Source organism: Mastacembelus armatus, chromosome 1 (genome assembly GCF_900324485.2).
Source record: "Mastacembelus armatus chromosome 1, fMasArm1.2, whole genome shotgun sequence".
Lineage (NCBI taxonomy): Eukaryota > Metazoa > Chordata > Actinopteri > Synbranchiformes > Mastacembelidae > Mastacembelus > Mastacembelus armatus.
In genome coordinates, this window is record NC_046633.1 from 18,854,654 (window position 1) to 18,873,971 (window position 19,318).

Consider the following 19,318-nt stretch of genomic DNA (forward strand, 5'->3'; position numbering starts at 1 on the left):
ATGAGAAAGCCAAAACAACTCAAATATATTCAACAAAAAGTAGATTCAGATGGTCGGGTCTGGGGAATGAGAGCACTTCCCCCCAGAATAGTCTAAAAGTAAAAAAGAAAGCCCTTAAAGTGACACATGAAAACCCAAGAGTGTCAATAGGGCCTGGAGCTATTTTTAAAGACAGGGCTGTCAGTCCATGCGCTCACACTGACAAACATAATAACATATAAAACCAGCAGAGGCATTGTCTATCTCCACCTCTTTCATCTAGGGTGCACAGATGATGACTGCCACAATGGCCACATAGGAGAGTTGACATTTACCATGAGGCATTGTCCAGCCTGATCTGAGTCCACTTTGGGTCCACTTTGAGTCACAGCAGCAGACAGACCTGCCTTTACAGCTCTAAAATGAAGGAGCTCAATTCTGATGACACATTTTGCTGAGTGTAGTATTTTTTTAATGACTCTGCCACAGAGAAACATCTTTGTCTGTTCAGGTAGGAGCACTGCTATTGTGCTGCAGCACTTGTCCAGTCTGTCAGCTGCCTATAAAGTAGCCATGTAGTTAACAGTTTACTCAGATCAGACAAATAATACATTTTAAACAAACCTATGGAGAATTTAAACAATTAGCTAACTCTGAATTTTTTAATGATAGTAAATGATATTTTTAGACCAAACAATCAGTTAGGCAGACAACTGTCAGACTGACTGAAAGTGTAAATAATCGTGTATTCTTGGCTCAGTCACTAAAATATGACACACACACACACAAACACACACACACAGTTGATGTCAGTTTCTATATAAGTGACATAAGCAGCCCCTCTTAGTGTACTGATTCCCGGCTGCAGTGACTCATTTTGGTCGTCTGGTTTCGTGTTGCAATCAAGGTGTGGTCGGTCGACACACAGGTGAACACAGTTTGATCCCACACGGCGACGGCGTATAGTCTTTGTATAGAAACACAAAGGATGAACCCAGAAAGTGTAACAGCAGCACGTCTAATGACCGGAAGTGACTGTAATGTGTTATAGTCAATGTTTTCTTTTGTTGTGTTCTTGTCCGTGACGGTTCTTCCACATGTCCGCGGTGAGCGTCGTAGTTTGTGCACATACAGTGTGTGTACAAACCGAAACACTGCGCAGGTGTATGAGACTGTACCGTGTGTATTATGTTGAATGGTGCATGGGTTATTTATAACGTGTAAAACATTAAGATATGTGTGATAAAGGTTTAAATAAACGGTGTTTTCTGTCTTGTGCTGCCGTGATGATCTTTTAAACCCTGTTACATTTACAACACGCTGTGTTGTAACTTTGGGTGTAGGACTTTACTTGTCTACAGCTCCCACCAAGAAGACAAGGAGCCTGTCAGTGTGCGGAGCTGGGCCAGGGTGGGGTCGGGGTGAGGAAGGCGGAGTCTGGGGCTGAGGTGACGCTTCTTTTACTCATTTTTTGTTCAGAGGACTGTGGCCAGCAGCAGCACCGGTAGCAGCAACACGGGCGGAGTGGAGTCAACTGAGGAGGAATTCAGAGTCCTGAGGAAAGCAGCACTAACCTGGACTCATTTAAAACGCACCAGCGTGTGTTTCCACAGGTGAGATTCTCTCAGTGTGTGTGTGTGTTTCGTTTCTGCGACAGGTTTTGTACACTCCTCGCAGTGTGTTTGTCAGCGTTGTTTTTGTTCTTTTTCTACAGAGCTGGTCTGTACCCTGCTTCTACAACTGTGTGAGTGTTTTCCTGGTATAATGTCTGCTTGCGTTGTTTTATCTTTTGCGTACCTGGGTGCAAAAAATCCAGCAGCGTATTTGGTGTAACTTACGTTTCCGCATGCCTCACACTGACCACTGCTGGTTTCGGTGTAGAGCCCGAGCTCTGCTGGGCTCGAAAGTTTGTTTTTCTTTCTTTAGACGGATATTTTTTGTTGGGCTCCGAGGCGTCAAACAGCTTTTTCTGCTAAATCTTAACGACGCTGAGCTCCGATATCGATCATTAAAGTTGACGTCAATAGGACCTCACAGTGTCATTAGTGGCGGCCAAGGGTGTGCGCGCGCCTGGATCCGCGCACCCGCGTGCGAAAGGGGCAGGTGACTAAAAAGAGACTATCAGCAAACATTTAGCAAACATGATCAATATCTGAAGTCAAAGATGTTATAGAATTAACATCAGTGACAGTGACAGTGTCACACAGAAATGTTTATTGACTGTAAACATGTTACCAAGACAACAGTAGTTTAAGTGTTTAGCTCTTAAATATAAAATAAAGAAGAAACAATTAGACCTTATCAGTAAGTGAATTGACAGAAAATTAATCGGGTATTATTTGGATTTTAGTTGTCTTTTTAGTTAGTTAGTTAGTTTATCGTACCACTGTGCAGTTCTCTTCAATACTTGCTGTTTTTTTTTAATAATCCTCTTTCATAATATGTTGATTAGATAAAGTTATTTGAACTTTTCTAACATGTTATAGACATTTACTGACAAAAAAAAATACCACATATTGGCATATTCATTGCTAATGGCAAAGAAGTACATAAATATTCGAGCTCAAACATCAGCAAATGATGGAATGAGCTCATTGTGAGAGTAAAATCATAAAATCCTGTTCATGCACATCTATAAAGTATGACATTGAATCAATCATTGTGTTGGTGTTACCCTAGCTCCCATCCACTCCCACACAGCAGTGATGTCTCTAGGTGTTGCCAAATCTCCCATGATGTCATTACTTTGCAGATGCTCCTGCCCTGCCAATGTTTCTTAGTGACTGAATCAATTCACTGAAATCAGCATGTAGTTGAAATGACCTTTTATCTTATCCACTTTTTTTTGTCATACGATTAAGTCATTCGCGATCGCTGGCCAATGTCTGTTGAAGTCAAAGTTGACGTGAGTCACGTTGGAATTAGAAGTTAAACAGCTTTCCTTCAAAACTGAGCCCCACCCTCATTACACACTAAAGTCACATCGCCTGTTCTTTTGTTTGAATTATCAGCAAGTCGCACAATCTCAGAACACTAAGACCAACACACAAGCCACAAGTTTGTGGCTCCCAACTATTCTAGACCAGTGCGTGCAGCTGAGGTTGATGAATGTGTGTCAGGTCAGCTCTCCCTGTGTCATCGAGTATTGCAGCGGCAGACAACACCCTGGTTGGAAAGCTGTTCCTGTCTGCCCTTAGGGAAACGGGTTGATGGGTGGTGGGACAGGGGGGGTGGCTTGACTTACTGTAGATTTTGCAGCTACAGCTGTGGTGACACGGTGATAATCTCCCCCCTCCTGCTTAATTCCCTGAAACTGTCCTACATTAGCAGAGCAAGGGGCCAGGAGATCCTTCAGTTTATAAATAGGTCTACACTTTACAAAGGGGATTGCTGTATGGAGCATGGCCTAACCTCTTCATTTACCTTGAGTCACTGTCAAACCTTGTGTCTGCTCCTGTCCAGTGGTGCCTGACCGAGCACTTTCCAGGGGCTTGGTTACAACCACTCAGCACGCGCGTCCAGTGACCTGCTCTTTGTTTGTATATCACCCTGCCTCTGGGTTTCTGTTCCCATGGAGAAGAGGATGCAGATAAGGTTTCCCCTCAGCAATGGTAGAGATGGTTGAAGTCCAAGTGAAGGGATGGTGACAGCATCAACATCTCCATGGGGGCAACTTCCAGAGACTTAGGAGGAAATTTTCACTAGACAATGCTGTTGTCAAAACAATGCAGGCTTATTCAATCCCATGGACACCCAGTGTTTGAGTCTTACACTCAGGAAAGTGAGTCGTTAATTCACTTTTGAAATGATTGTTTTTAGTTATAGTTTCTAAAAAAATGCTAAACATCAACTAAACATTAGATTCTGAGTAAAGACAGTATGTCAATCCAAAAATATTGTGTTTAGTATGAATACGGTAATTGAATTATTGACACATCATTTAAAATATCCAGTCATGCAAAATATTTTTAGCTGTCTCTGACTAAACATAAACTCTGGAGTAAGGCTGACACTGCCCAGCTGAACCTCACACATGGCAGCCACTGAAATTAATTATTTACCTTCAACAGTTATCTTTGTTGGATCAAATGAGGACAAGATACTGTCCTGTACTTAAAATGTCAAAGGCCTAATGGCTTTTTCTTTCTATCACTTTAAAAGCTGTATGAAAGTCTGCCAGGATGGTCAAGTCAGCACTTATCAAAACTCTTTCCAAAACACCCACACATCAGTCTAACAGGATGCCGGAAATAGCTGAATCCCACCGTTTTCTTCATGAATGCATTACCACTGATCATTTTTTCATTACTGGCGACGTATCTTAAGACAGGAGGGAGTGAACTAGATTCCAGCACTGAGTCAAAAGACAAAGTTTTCACAGTCTGATGATTTGGCTGAGCTGTATTTCTCAGCATAGTGACTGTGATGAGTCCTGTGGTGTCTGTTTTTCTCCTCCTCCTCCTCCTCCCTGTCCCCTAATTGCACTTCAACGAGAGATTAACGAAAGTGAGGACAGCAAGGGTGTGGTTGAACGAGAAAACAAATCACCAGGGAAGCTCGACTTGTTAGATATGCAACATGAAGAACATCAACATCTCACAAGGAAGTTCATTCTTGCACAAATAGATCTAGTGTGTAAAATCCCAGTTTTCATTGTTTTCTTGGTTTCACTGCTTTTGATTGTTATGCTCTCGCGGTTTGAAATAGTTGTACAATCCCCAGGCCTGTGAATATTTTACAGACCAGTGGATAAACTGAAAATGCATGATTTCTATTTTTTGTTCCTTAAGAATCAACATTTTGGAGGTTTTCGTCTGGCAACAACAGCATCTAAAAGACATGACTGTCAGAGCCAGTCCCTCACTTTTTAATAAGGCTAGCTTTCACCCTTCAGATATTTCAATTTTATGTTTTGGGTTTTTCTCTTTTGTTCTGGTTGGGGTCTGCATCCAGAGGAACAAACTGTGAACTTATAAGCAGAACTTGCTTTCTTCTTCATGGTCTTTACACTTTTGCCTTGCTCTCCAAAGCACCCCGCTCCCTCGTGCCTCTAATCTCCCTGAAAAATTAATCACTTGTCACATCGCCTCAGTGCTTAGCTGCCACTGATGCATAGTAGTGGCAGTTCAAGAAAAAAAGTCCCTGTCAGGACTTAAAAAAAGGCTTTGGCTGCAGTGTTGGCCTCCAAACTTGGCCCACGAACACACAGAGCCATCTTGATGTGCTTCAGCCTTTTCGGTGACATCCAGTGGGGATACTTGAGACTCGGTTTCCTTTTCACTGGGACAGCAGTCAGTGGGACAATGCAGCTACTCTTTTCCTCTCTACCCCAAAGAAAGTAACACAGATGTGCCCTATGCTGTATCAGAGACTTAGTTCATCCTCTTCCTTCCTACCACAGCCAAACAAAAAGGAAGGAACACATCCTACTCAGAACAGTCTCTGCACCCAAGAGCCAACTGGTTTGGGACTCTTAAGATCTAATGTTAAGATTCTGGGTTTTATTGTTAAAAAGTACAATGAGATCTAACCATTTGATTTCCATATCTTTACAATCCTTCTCATGACATGGAAGACGGTCTTTGTCCGTGCTTGTGTTCCTCCCCCACTGTCTGATAGTGATGGACTGTTTTGTGAACTTTGTTGCCGTGCGGGCCTTGCAAATGAGGGTTTATTGCCACACAGGGTACACCCCTTTTCACTCAATCCCTCCTCCTTTATCAGCTCAGTGTAACTGGATCCTGCTCTGCACTCAGCCACCTCCTCCGAGACAGCTCACATTTCTTTTGATTCACAGTGTGATCCCACTGGGAGTAAACAACTACACATCGCTTAATGGCCACTGGCCTGATTCAACTTATTTTTGTTAATTAACTGACAGATCTAGGGTGGATATCCATTCTGCAGTTTATTGTATTCATTGGCTGTGTTTGACTTTGTTTGGGATTGTCTCCAGATCAGGCAAGAGTGGGGAGCCAGGGATATGTGCCGCATTTAGACGCATTCAGTTTGAGTGTTGCACAAGTGCCCGCCAGCAATCATTGTCTCTTCTCTGTGGGCTCTTGGCACAGCCATGTTGCTATGGTCTGGATTTTATCAGCTGCCTGTTAGTCAATTGACAAATTCTCTCTCTCACACACACACACACAAAGAGTGCTTTTACAAAGCGTGAACTTCAAGCTTTGAAGCTATGGCTTGTATCTCAGCTTAGCACATGACGCGATACAGCGCGATGTAGTTTGTCACCATAGTTTTGCCTACACAGAATCTGTGACCAGTTGTGAAAGACAGTTTCTCCTAATAAACTTGCAGACAGCCCAGCAGTGTTATTGAGTCAGATAATGTTGACCACTACTTCCTGTCACCCACCACAATAAATCCATTAGCTCTGCACCACTTCACATCCTCCCTTATTGATTTATAAACAGCCATCCAGTTAGCCCCTGCTGCCTCCATTACAGTGGCATAACAGCTATTGCTGGACAAGTGGATGGATATGGGACTTGTGGTTTGTGGACCCGGAAGGTTAGTGGGGGTGTTAAGCTGTAACCTGGCGGGACAGCTGAACCCTGACTCTGTCAAGAAAAGATGCAGAAGACAACGTCATCTGCAGCCTGTGCTCATGAGGCTCAGCTGGTTGCACTGGTCATTTCCTGTGTCAGGAGGATTTGGCTGCATGGTGTTGTGTTAAAGTCATCTGGGAAATAGTTTATAGTGGAGAAGTATGGGTTGCAGTGGAACTGGATGTGCCAGGGCGTACGTATGTGTGTGACAGGACAGCCTATATGTTGAATAGTTGATCTAGTTCTGTGCAGATGGTGCAGGAAGCTTTACAGATGTGCGGTAAACATAATCTGCTTTATTTGCACATCAGCCCAAACATGACAAACAGAACTGCGATGTTCTGGTAAGACTGTGCAATTTGAGCAACAAATAGTACTATACATTCTTGCTATTTTTTTAAAAAGTGGTTAAAAGGAGTGATTCTAGAAAATAAGCTTACTCACTTTCTTAAACGAGTACGACGACACAATTGATAAGATTCAAACAACTTTATTGATCCGTGAGGGTAATTGTTTGCTTTTACAGTTGCTTTCAACTCCAGGACTAGAGGAAAAGTAGGAAGTATAATATGCAAATGTAAAAGAATATACAATATATAAATGTGAGAACTATAAAATGTAAATGTATGCAAATATAGAAGATATTTAAGAATAGTAAGGCCAGTTAGCTTTGCCAGTGTTTCCACTTGTTTTTTGCACAGTCTAAATAAACAAGAAATAACCTGGTAATTAGGGAGTTTTAGAGATGCTGTTAGATGAAGTTTGTTGTCTTCAGACTGTTAGCTGCTTATCTACGGCAACTGGATGCTGACTTCATCAATGTATTAAGCAGGAAAACATGACCGTGACATTCATCTTCCCATATGAACTCCAGGGAAGGAGGCAAGCAAGCCTATATTCTAAAATGCCTATTCAATTTAACTGGGATTCTAACTCTGCAATATTAATCTTCTAAAGCAGGCTTGTAAAGGTTTAGCAGCGCAGGCACCCAAAGGCTGATGAATTGTTATTTACACCCCTTCCTTCCAAACATGCATGAGGCGAAATAATAAATTACAGCAAACACTATGATGTATGTTAGTAGCCACTCTGCCAGAGTTCGTCTCCAGCCCCCTGGGCCTCTTCCCTGACCTGATTCATTCCTACTGTGATACAAAGAAGAGCTTAGGCCAGCTTAGACCTGCTGGAATGTTTCTCATAACTATAGTCAGTTTGCAGCCGCATAACATATTAATTATTGGGAGGATATACTGAAATAATGTCAGATCTACAGTTTAGCCCCTCTAGCCATTAGGTGTATTCAGCCTCACCCAATTCGCACATACACCCACATACTCTACTGCCACGCCCTTGTTGAGAGGTTGTCACTGCTGCAGAGACACTCCCTGCCTGACATGCCTGTGGGGGGACATGGTGGTGGATCTGTTCTCAATCATGAGTTACTCATCCATCGTCACAACAGCCATGAATCTGTTAGTTTCAGCAGTTTGTCAGTGAGTCAGTGAGTTTAGAAGAGTTTAGTGTTTAGAAGAATAAAATAGTGTGCAGTTTTTTGGGGTTTTTTTTTCAGGATAAGATTTGTAGTTGGACACAGGACAGATTGAACATAATATCTTAGCGTGGAATGTCACACCATTATTTCAACACTGAGTGCTGAACATCTATCTCTGCTTTTCTGTTGCAACTCGCTCACTGGCAGCATTCACTTATACGCATTCCTGCTTTTACTGCACAGGGGTTCTTTGGGGGGGGGGGGGGGGGGGGGGTGCATTTAAAGCCATTCAGAGTCTGTTCCTTCACAAGGCAGTGGAAGGTGATGGGTTGTGAGATGACTTTTCCAAAATAAAAACTATGGTTCAACGTTACCGTGTGTTTGTGCAGGTGGGTGGATGGGTGGTGGTTGTAATGATAATGATATAGTAAGGTACTGTACGACTGAAAGAATGTGTCACTTATTAACTGGAAGAGCAAAGTCTAGTCACAACTACACAATACTGAAGCCTTTCATCAGCACTGAACAATGGGGAGATTAAATGACTATAATAGTCTATACCAAGAGAAAAGGTTCTTTTACTTTTCTATAAATTATTATAAAACTAAACTTTAAATGATTTTCTTGCTTTTTTTTTTTTGGACTGCAGGTTAGGAGCACCAAAGAAACACACAAAGTAAAGAAAGCCCAGGAGGGAAGATCTTTTATCAACAAGTGAGCATAGCTTCAGACAGATTGGACAGCAGATAAAACCCTCAGAGCAAAATGCCTGAGCAGAGTTTCGGTAACCTAGGCAATATGTGGGGCGTGTCAGGGCATTGCAACAGTTGGCTGAACATGCTGCCTCGCCCAGGAAAACAAAAACTACACAAACACTCTCTCTGATTTACTGACAACAGAAAAGTTCTGTAGGAAACTGTGCAGTTCAGTATCAGCTGTATCTGTGCTTTTATTAGTGGATCAGTAAAATGTGATTTTTTTTTTTTTAAAGGCTGTGTGAAACAGAACTTAAACTGGGTTTTGTTTAATGTCTATCAGATTATGCCTATTGCCATGATCAAGAACATTTGATTAGCAACAAGCAGAAGCTCTCGTACTTGAGTTTTAAAAAGAGGCCACACCTTTAGTTAGAAAGGTGACTACAAGCATAGTTTGTGTTAAGTATTCTGGTGAGTCAGTGCATTATCTGCGAGGTAGCGTGTAGCTGCAAGTATAGACAGTCCTCTGGGGCCTGGTCTTGCAGGATCTCATGCCAGACTCACTACAGCTGAAACTTACTGAGCTGCTGCTCCCTGTGAAGGTGAGAGTGAGATTAATGTTGGGTCCTTACTGGTTTCAGGTGAATGTCACCCATCCACATCCAATGTAAGAAACATGTGGGGACTTGCAACTTGTTTCTGTGCCATTAAAGTGCCACAGAGAGAGCAGAGAACACTGAGTAATGAGGAATATGCACACATTTTGCTGATTCACACACTATTGTCAGTTTCTTTTTAATATAAATTGCAGGAGCTGCAATAATGCACTCACATATACACAACACACAGTATGGCGCCTGGGGAAAAAAATGGGTTGGGCCAGCTGAGAAAAGTGAAACACAACATGACACATCCATATACAAAGCCTGAGGGCAAAGAAGATAAAGCAGTAGTGTCTTACTGATTTAGCATGTACAGCTCCAGTGCAAGGCAGAGACGATTCATTTTCTCTTTGCACAGACTTCTTTCCTTCAAACCCACTGATCAACTCTGATCATGATACTTTAGGTGCTTAGGTGCTTTTTGACCGGATGAACTTGTCATAGTTCTTGGCACCTTTGGAGGAAGTTCTCCTTTTTGTGTGTCCACACCGCAGGAACTGAGAACTATAATAGCTTTTAGATTGCTTTATTTGGGGGACTTCTTTAGCTCCTATACCAGAAAAGGAACCACAAGTGACGCAAAGATATGTTGATTCATCAAACATTAACTTAAGCCAGTGCAACACCAACAATTGGGAGTTTTAAAAGTTAATTGTAGTAGTGTAAGGGCAGCTAGTTCCCTAGAACAGTTTGCTCCGAAAGCGCCTTTTGTTTAATTGTGCTATTATAGAGTTGTTTCAGGAAGTGTAATGTGAGCACAGGTAAAGTTGGTCATTTCACTATGCTACCAAAGTGGCTTGACATCCTGGCTTTTTAGCCCTGACATGTTTTATTAGTAGTAAAGACAGAAGATAAGTGGTTGCTTATTGAATCACATGGTACGCTATAACCAGCTGTCACACAAAGAGCTTCAAGGATGGAAATATGTTTCCTTCGTCAGTTGAAGGGTTTGTTGATTTTTGCAATGAGAGCACCAGTATTTCAAGTGCATCTCCAGTGTTTGCAGGCATCAGCAAACACACTATTATCATGTACACACACACACACACAAAAGCTCAGTGTACCCCAGCAGTGTGCTCAGAAAGAATCCTGTCAGTAACCGTCAAACATCTGAAAACACTTGCAGCCAGCACAGTGAAGGCATTGTATGTCACAAGCAGTGGCAGGCAACAGCTAGCTGCTATAAATGCAGATTTTTCTGTGATGAAGAGGATTTCTGTGGTGGATGGACATATGGAGCTAGAAAATATCTATGCATATGTTGACAGGCAGAAGGTTTTTTTTTTTTTGGCCCGTGGAGCCTCATCTAAGCACAAGGACTTTTTTTCCATATGGTTTTTGTTTTCAGGATGGACGTAAATATTGTAGTGATGAATGACCCTCAAAGATAGAAGCATTTGATTTTTGTTAGATTTTTGTCCCACGTTGTTTGGACATGAAGTAGCTTTGACATTTTTCATATTTGGATATGATGATGATTTATGATTGTAGCTAATGACACTAAAATGTGTTCATGAATCATGAATACCAGGGTAACTGTAGAGAGGAGGTGTAGAGTAAACTTGAACAAACAAGTATCGTGCAGATTACGCAATCTAGAGCACTGTTAAACTGAAAGTAAACAGGATTACAAGCCAGATTACTAGAAGTCCGTTTAATGAGACCCAGAAGGTAAGTGAGCATTATAGATGCTATGTAGTAGAATTTGATAAGACAAACAAAAGTTAAATTTAAGTCTCAGACATTGTTTTAAAGGTGTAGGCTCGTGTGTTGCAAGGAGTACACACACGCACACAAACAATCTCTCCCTCACAGTAAAGTCAAAACCTGATGAACAGGTTCCTGATTGTAGTGCGTCAGCACCAGGCTGCTCCCACGGCTGTGTGGGTGGAGGCCCAAGGTGAAAGGTCACATGGGATGGCTAGCATTCCTGACTCTACAGTTGTCTCTTCACTCACTCAGGCCTCCTTCCTGTGTGGGCCACTTCTACTGCTGCTGCTCTTTGCCATTTTCAGGTTAGGATGCATGGCTGGTGGGGTTTGGGACATTAATTGTGAGCTGCCATAAAAAACTGAATGGTAATTCTGTTCATTCTAGTTCATGAAAAATGTAGGTGTGTAATGATTGAAGCATCTCAATGTTTTCACTTTCACTTAATTATTCAGAATCTTGACTTTGGCTTTCTTCATATTTTTTAGGTGTGCTCCATCGTTGTTTTGATACCGTGAGGCAAGGATGGCTATGCAAAGTAAGTCATATCTGTTTGTGCACAGCTTATTTTAATAATGTATTGATTTGTGATGATTTTAGTGAGATTTCTTGGCTTAATTTGGCCGTTTCACCTCATTCTACTGTACTTTTAAAGGGAATTGTTGAATATTTCAATCATGACCTTTTGTGCTTCCAACTATTGTTTTCATGTATTTACATTATATTGCGTTCACTTCCCTAAATTATAACTAAAGGTCACTTCTCTGAAAGCGTTTGTTTATGTGGTATCAAACACATGGAAAGAGTTTGTTAAAACTGTTAATAAATGACTTTGATGTCCCACTTCTGATGTCCCATTGTTCTTCTCTTCTTCTTCTTCTCTTTGTGTTTGGTAGTGGGCGAGCGTGATAGTGGAATGGTGAAGGTGGCAGAGTGGCAGCAGACAATGTATGGCTTAGACTCAGGCATCCAGTCTGGAGCCAACACAGTCAGAGATGACGACGACTTTGTCACGTCCAAGCACTACACCATGACCACCACTGTCATGAGGGAGGAGCCTGGTAGGATGACAAGCAAGGGTCACATCACATCAGCTACTAGTTTTATTCCACTATAGCCTTTGCTTTAACTAGTGTTGTTCTGTTCTGTCATTATTGCAATTCCCCATAGATGTGGAAACCCAGTACACCATGACCAGAGCTCAGCGGGTGCGGGCTGCGATGTTCCCGGAGACGCTGGAGGAAGGCACTGCCATCTTGTCTACTCAGACAGACCCTTCTCAGATGACCAATGTCCAGCGGCTGGCCGAGCCCTCCCAGATGCTTAAGGCAGCCATCATCCATCTGATCAACTACCAGGATGATGCTGAACTGGCCACTCGTGCTGTGCCTGAGCTCACCAAGCTGCTCAACGATGAAGACCAGGTGATGAATCATGCTCAAACACACATGCACAGTTTGACGTTAGTATAATAAATTGTTAAAATTGAACTTTATTTGGTGTATTGATGGGGAAAAAAAACAGGTAGTAGCTTTCATTTTTATTTCTATCCGTAACAATAAACACTATTTTCCCCCCTTCGTCTCACATCAGGTGGTGGTTAACAAGGCGGCGCAGATTGTCAACCAGCTCACACGCAAGGAGGCATCACGCCGTGCACTGATGCAGTCCCCACAGATGGTGTCAGCGGTGGTGCGTGCCATGCAGAACACAAGCGACATGGAGACAGCACGAGCCACGGCCAGCATCCTCCACAACCTGTCCCACCAGAGAGAGGGTCTGCTCTCCATCTTCAAGTCAGGAGGCATCCCCGCTCTAGTTCGCATGCTCAGGTAAAGACAACAACAGATCATACAGTGCATTGATGAGGTTTTCAACTTATGTTACTTATCACAGTTTGAGCCTTGTTTATATATGTTGGAAAATTTTACTCTTTATGATAATGTTGGTATGAAAGCAAATATACACCCTAAAACACTGAAATAGTTTAGAAAGGACCTTAGTGCAGGATCTGCACGAAAATCTGACCTTATCTTCAGTTTAGGCACATTCTGTGTGTCAAGTGTGTTGACTTGAGTTCTGGGAAATGTGGGAAATCACAGACTCTAGAAATAAGTGAGACAAATGGACTAAATGAAATCCATCTAAAAAGTAAACAGCAAATAATATTTAAAATATCGCTTGAAAGGTCAGGAGTGATTTGATCTGTCAGTGAGCACATCCTGCCGCAGTGTTTTTTTTGTTTTGTTTTTTTAATTCATGGTGTCATTATTCTATGACACACACTCATCAGTTCCTCTCTCTCCCTCAGCTCTCCCATGGAGTCTGTGCTCTTCTATGCCATTACTACACTCCACAACCTGCTGCTGCACCAGGAGGGAGCAAAGATGGCTGTGCGTCTGGCTGACGGCCTCCAGAGGATGGTTCCCCTGCTGAAGAAGAGCAACCCCAAGTTCCTGGCCATCACCACAGACTGCCTGCAGCTGTTGTCCTATGGCAACCAGGAGAGCAAGGTGTGTGTATTTGTCAGAAGGATTTTGTGCAAACATGCATGTTATGAGAGCCTGTACACTTGATAGCAGCATAGCACTGTGCTGTGACACTGTTGCAGGGAGTTGAACTTCTGCTTGTGTGTACTTGTGTTTTGTTTTGGGTGTGTCATGAGAACAGAGTTGTTCAGGTGCTGGCAGAGTGAAGGGTATGGGTGTGGCTATTTGTTGAGAGCAAAAAAATAAGTAAGGACTAATTGGTTGCCTGGACTGATCATGGCTTTGATACCATAACAATGGAAAGTTATTTTCTCTTAATAATGTATAAGAACATACTCAGACAGACCCTCTGTTTCACAGCTGATCATCCTTGCCAATGGAGGTCCTGAGGGTCTAGTTCACATCATGAGAAACTACAACTATGAGAAGCTGCTGTGGACCACAAGCCGTGTGCTCAAAGTCCTCTCTGTGTGCCCCAGCAACAAACCTGCCATTGTAGAGGCTGGTATGTAGTATATGATTTCTCTCTCAGCACACACCTGTGTGCACAAGGTGTAATCTGTTGTTGTCTTTGTCATACAGGTGTGTCAGCTCTTTGTTACCTGACCTGTGGCCCATGGCTCCTTGTCAACTACAGTGCTACATGACAGCATGTTAGTAGATTTTACTGAGTGATTTACCTTTTTGCTTTTCTGCAGGTGGGATGCAGGCTCTGGGTCAGCACCTCACGGGCTCCAGCCAGCGTCTGATGCAGAACTGCCTGTGGACGCTCAGGAACCTGTCTGATGCTGCCACCAAGCAGGTCTGCCTCCAGATTTACTGTTTACATTTATTCTTCTTCCTCCCCTCTGTTGGAAGAGCCGACCTTTTGTACTTCCCATAATTCTGCACATAAAGAACTCATTCTGAAATCATTCTTGTTTCCAGGAGGGTATGGACAGCCTGCTGCAGGTGCTGGTCAGCCTGCTCAGTTCAGATGACATCAACATGCTCACTTGTTCCACCGGCATCCTGTCTAACCTCACATGCAACAATGCCCACAATAAAACCCTGGTCACCCAGAACAACGGTGTTGAGGCCCTGATCCATGCCATTTTGCGTGCCGGTGAGAAGGAGGACGTGACTGAACCTGCAGTGTGCGCTCTGCGCCACCTGACTTCTCGCCACCCGCAGGCTGAGGTTGCTCAGAATGCTGTGAGGGGACATTACGGCATCCCGGCCATCGTCAAGCTGCTCAACCAACCCTACTATTGGCCTGTCATCAAGGTAGAGGGAGGGAGAGGGATAAGAGTATGCTCCTAATGAGTTAAAGTGGTTTAAGGAAGATTGTGGAAAGTATCCAAGACAGGAAAGCAGAAACAGAGTGAAGGAAGGTCTTTGAAAATATAGGTTAAGAGCTGTAGTTAAACACATGAGTTAATGGGTTTCATACAAAGATAAAGACTGGGGGAACTGGGAGGGACTGGGCAGATGGAGAAAGAGGATGGCAGACAGGGCAGATGACCAAAGCGTCAGTCAGTCTGACAGAGCATGAAATGCACATGGCGTCAGTAACAGTGTGTGTCACAGAACCAAGGTTTAGAGAAAGAAAAATCAACTCATATTTCTAAACAGACAAAATATTGAAATGGTTTGCTGACCAATGATGATGAACAGTGTCATCATGATATTGTTGCATCTCTTCCTTGCGTAAAGGCTGCAGTTGGCCTGATCCGTAACCTGGCCCTGTGCCCAGAGAACCAGGCCCCTCTGAGAGATGCAGGAGCCATCCCCCGTTTGGTCAACCTGCTGATCAAAGCCCACCAGGATGCCCAGAAACATGGCACATCCAACCAGCAGACATACCAGGTACTCCGTGTGTCTGTCTGTGTGTGTCTGTCTGTGTGTGTCTGTCTGTGTGTGTCTGTCTGTGTGTGTGTGTCTGTCTGTGTGTGTCTGTCTGTGTGTGTCTGTCTGTGTGTGTCTGTCTGTGTGTGTCTGTCTGTGTGTGTCTGTCTGTGTGTGTCTGTCTGTGTGTGTCTGTGTGATGGAGAGATTGTGTATTTTTCTGTTTCCTTAATTAATTTTTATTTTGTTCACAGGATGGAGTGAGGATGGAGGAGATTGTGGAGGGCAGCACAGGAGCTCTGCACATTCTAGCCAGAGATCCCATTAACAGAAGTGAGATCGCCAACCTGCAGACCATTCCTCTGTTTGTTCAGGTAAAAGAGAAAACTGAAGGCCTCACATTTCCTTTCTTGTCTTCTTCTTGTTTCCTTCACTGATTTTTTTTTTTTTTTTTTTATCTTCCACCTCCCCTCCAGATGCTCTACTCTCCAGTGGACAACGTGAAGCGCGTGGCGGCTGGTGTCCTGTGCGAGCTGGCCCTGGACAAACGGTCAGCTGAGATCATTGACAGTGAGGGAGCATCGGCTCCACTGATGGAGCTGCTGCACTCCAACAATGAGGGCATTGGTAGGGCACTCCAATAATGCACTGCGATATGTCTGCTGTTATATGGCACCTTAGGTGGAAAGCAACAAAGTCAATTAACTCAAGTGCTGTACTTACTGTTAAGTGCTGTTTTCCAGGTACTTGCTCTGAACATTGTCCATTATGTCCATTTTGTGAGACAGCATACTTTAACTCCTGTGCATTTCATGTGACATGTTGTGACCTACATTTAAAGAAAATACATGATCATGAAGTAGACTGCAGTGTTAACAGACTGTCAGAGTAACACACAGAGATATATATTAATCCCAGATTATGATGTTAAAGCTTTAAATACTGTAACTACATCATGTCCACTCCTACTATAAAAATCTCTGCATGTAGTAATAATTGACATTAGCACTAAAAAAAATAACATTTTCAATAATACTTTTATATAAAACTGCAACTCTGAATGAGTGCATGCCAACCTAAAATTAGATTCATCTGTTTTGTCTTTTATTTCAGCATACAGTATTATTAAAAAGTCAGGCAATGTGTATTTTTTGCACATTGAACGTACCCTCATCCTCTCCCCTCAGCTACTTATGCTGCTGCTGTGCTCTTCCGCATCTCTGAGGATAAGAACTCTGACTACAAGAAGCGAGTGTCTGTGGAGCTGACACACTCCCTGTTCAAACACGACCCTACTGCCTGGGAGATGGTGAGTGTCTGGAGCTGCCCACTGCCAGGATCACTCATTGTTATATAATCATAAATGATGCTCACAGCTGGTTTTATCCACTTTGTGTTAGAGTTGACTTTATTTGACCTGTGCTCCTCTGTGACCTCTCTACAGGCCCACAACAGTATCCCCATGGAAGGACCGTATCCAGATGGTGAGTAACTATGGCAGAAATGTGCTGATATAGCACATTTCTCAGTGCTGGATCACTCCACTACGGCGTTAAAGTGCTGCAATGTGTTTGCAGGTTTCCTCCCTGTGCTTGCCTATATATTTTATTTACTTTCATTATTTGGTAGCCAAAATAACAACAGAGCAGGTTTAAAGTATAAAACACAGGTGCAAAGTATAAAACCAAATGTATATAATGGAATTGTTTAGAGTATGATTTGTGTTTTGTTCACCTCTCTCTGACTTTTCTTTGTGTGTAACACTTATGTCTTTTTTTATTTTTTTTCCCTTGATGCCTCACTACCTGTTCCTTACTTTCAAGCCTGTCTAGGGCTTCTCTGCATTAATCTCCTTCCTGGAGTTCCCTTATCTGTGTTTGTATCTTTCTTTTAATTCCCTTCCTTTCTCTTTCTCTTTCTTGACTCTTCTCCTTATATGGCCTTGGTATTTTCAGTCTCCTGCTCTAAGCAGAGGAAAAGATCAACTTCTCTTCTATGATTGCACTGTTCCAAAAATGTGCCTCAAATGTGGGAAATGATTTTCACTAGCTTGTTCCATTGTCTACACTGCTGTTTGCACTATCATGACAACTGCCATAAATAAACCCTCATCCAGTGGTGGAAGAAGTACAGAGATCCTTTTACTTAAGTAAAAGTATAAATACCACAGTGTAATAATACTCTCCAAGTGAAAGTACAAAAGTATTAGCAGCCAAATATACATCAAATACCAAAAGTAAAATTTGATTACAATTATTGATGCTTTTTTGTGTTCATCCATTTAGAGTTACAGCTGATACAGGTGGAGCTAAGGTTAAGTAACATATAATTCACATACTGCTGGGTAGCTTGTGAATTTTCTACTGAGGATCAATGAAATTTTAATAATTATATTGTATTTTGTTTTATTATCTGATTCCAAGAGGTAATTAAAGTTATAAAAGTATATTTTCCCTCGAAATGAAGTGAGAAGTAGCATAAAATGGAATAATTAAAAGTATAGATACCTCAAAATTATACTTTACAGTAGAATAGTAAATGTGTATAGCTACTTACCATCAGTGGAATTCGCCATGTACAAATTAAGCAAAATGGCAAAATCAGTTGGTCCTGAGTGCAACTAATAAAATTTTTTTAAAAACATAATGTAAACTCTTGCAGAGCTGGATACTGGATTCGCAAACTATGGAGGATTTCCAGGTGACGTGGCAATGGACGGCATGGACGGACACATGATGTATGATGAATTCCCAAGTAACATGCCCTTCGATAGACCACCATACCATGAGTCTTAAAGGTTAGTACATGCAAATGTTACCCTAACCTATCAGGATATGCTGACTATAATTGGAAGCTCCTTTGTTTCTAATATGACATTTCTCTTATGGACCCAGAGGAGAAGAGGAGGAGGAGGAGGAGTCAGAGGAGCTGAAATGGGACATAACGGATGAAAGAAGAGGGTGTAGTCATCAGTAGAGATTATATTCTTTTTCTCCTCAGCCTGATGTAATATATGGGACTCATAATCTCATAACAGGGCTCTGCTTTGTTTTATAGCCTAATTTAGCTGATTAGAGTTGTGACAATGATGATGCTTGTAGGTTTCTGTTAGAGAACCTTCTAGGAGTGTGTGTGTGAGAGTATGTGTTTATGCTTATGGGTGGGTGTTCTATGCCAAAGAGATTTTATTTTGTGACGATAATCATGTGGCTTATGTTTTTTAAGAAACGGAAACAAAAAAAAGAGAATAATAGTTGAAAACACTGCCAGAGGTGCACAGTGCACCTACTCACCACTTTCTTTCTTATGCCTTTGTAACACACATTGCTGTCCATGCTGTAGTTTTGACACTATATATCTTCAACTTTCTCCCGCTGTGAGCTGAGAGTCAGTGAAGCGTTAGGTAACACAGGCTCATTCTTCCTCGCAGCACTAATTCAGTAGGAGTGAAGAAACAGGAAAAGTGGAGGTCTTTATCAGACCTTTGAGAGCACGTGTAGCCCCCCCCACCCCCCTATGTAATCAGCTATAGGTAAACAATATAGTTGTTTTTGAAATGCTTCTCATCTTTTGTAAGTTATTTACTGGGATAGACTCTCATCATCCGGCATCACCCGAATATTAACAATGATGTCTTTGATTTTCAGCTGATTTTAAAGAGAAGCATGTATGATGTGACTAATAATTTGCAGAACAACACCACAGGTGAAGTGCTTTTACAGATTTGTTTAACAGACTGATCCATTAGTCAACGCATTAGAAACAATATAAAACTGGGGACGGCCCTACTGCCGGAGTACACTACTGACAGGGAAAATTGTCTTTCTACTTAAGAGTTTTTACTGAAAATTTGTTTAATAAAAATAAAGGATTTATTAAATGCATTGTGGTGTCTTTT

At 42.2% G+C, this 19,318-nt stretch overlaps 1 protein-coding gene across 3 annotated transcripts; it reads left to right on the forward strand.

Moving 5' to 3' along the window:
• The first annotated feature begins 1,458 nt into the window (after positions 1-1,458).
• jupa (junction plakoglobin a) lies at positions 1,459-19,300 on the forward strand. Of its 3 annotated transcripts, XM_026303008.2 has the most exons (17): positions 1,459-1,592; positions 1,694-1,723; positions 11,593-11,642; positions 12,001-12,165; positions 12,275-12,528; positions 12,698-12,936; positions 13,416-13,617; positions 13,954-14,098; positions 14,292-14,395; positions 14,521-14,859; positions 15,289-15,441; positions 15,675-15,794; positions 15,897-16,047; positions 16,608-16,729; positions 16,865-16,904; positions 18,082-18,217; positions 18,315-19,300. In XM_026303008.2, the coding sequence occupies exons 3-16, from the start codon at positions 11,630-11,632 to the stop codon at positions 18,213-18,215; spliced, it is 2,181 nt and encodes a 726-aa protein (XP_026158793.1). In that variant the 5' UTR covers positions 1,459-1,592; positions 1,694-1,723; positions 11,593-11,629; the 3' UTR covers positions 18,216-18,217; positions 18,315-19,300. The 3 variants fall into 3 exon arrangements, with proteins under 3 accessions (XP_026158793.1, XP_026158792.1, XP_026158794.1); XM_026303007.2 differs by lacking the exon at positions 1,694-1,723; XM_026303009.2 differs by lacking the exons at positions 1,459-1,592; positions 1,694-1,723 and adding an exon at positions 11,388-11,409.
• The last annotated feature ends 18 nt before the right edge of the window (positions 19,301-19,318 follow it).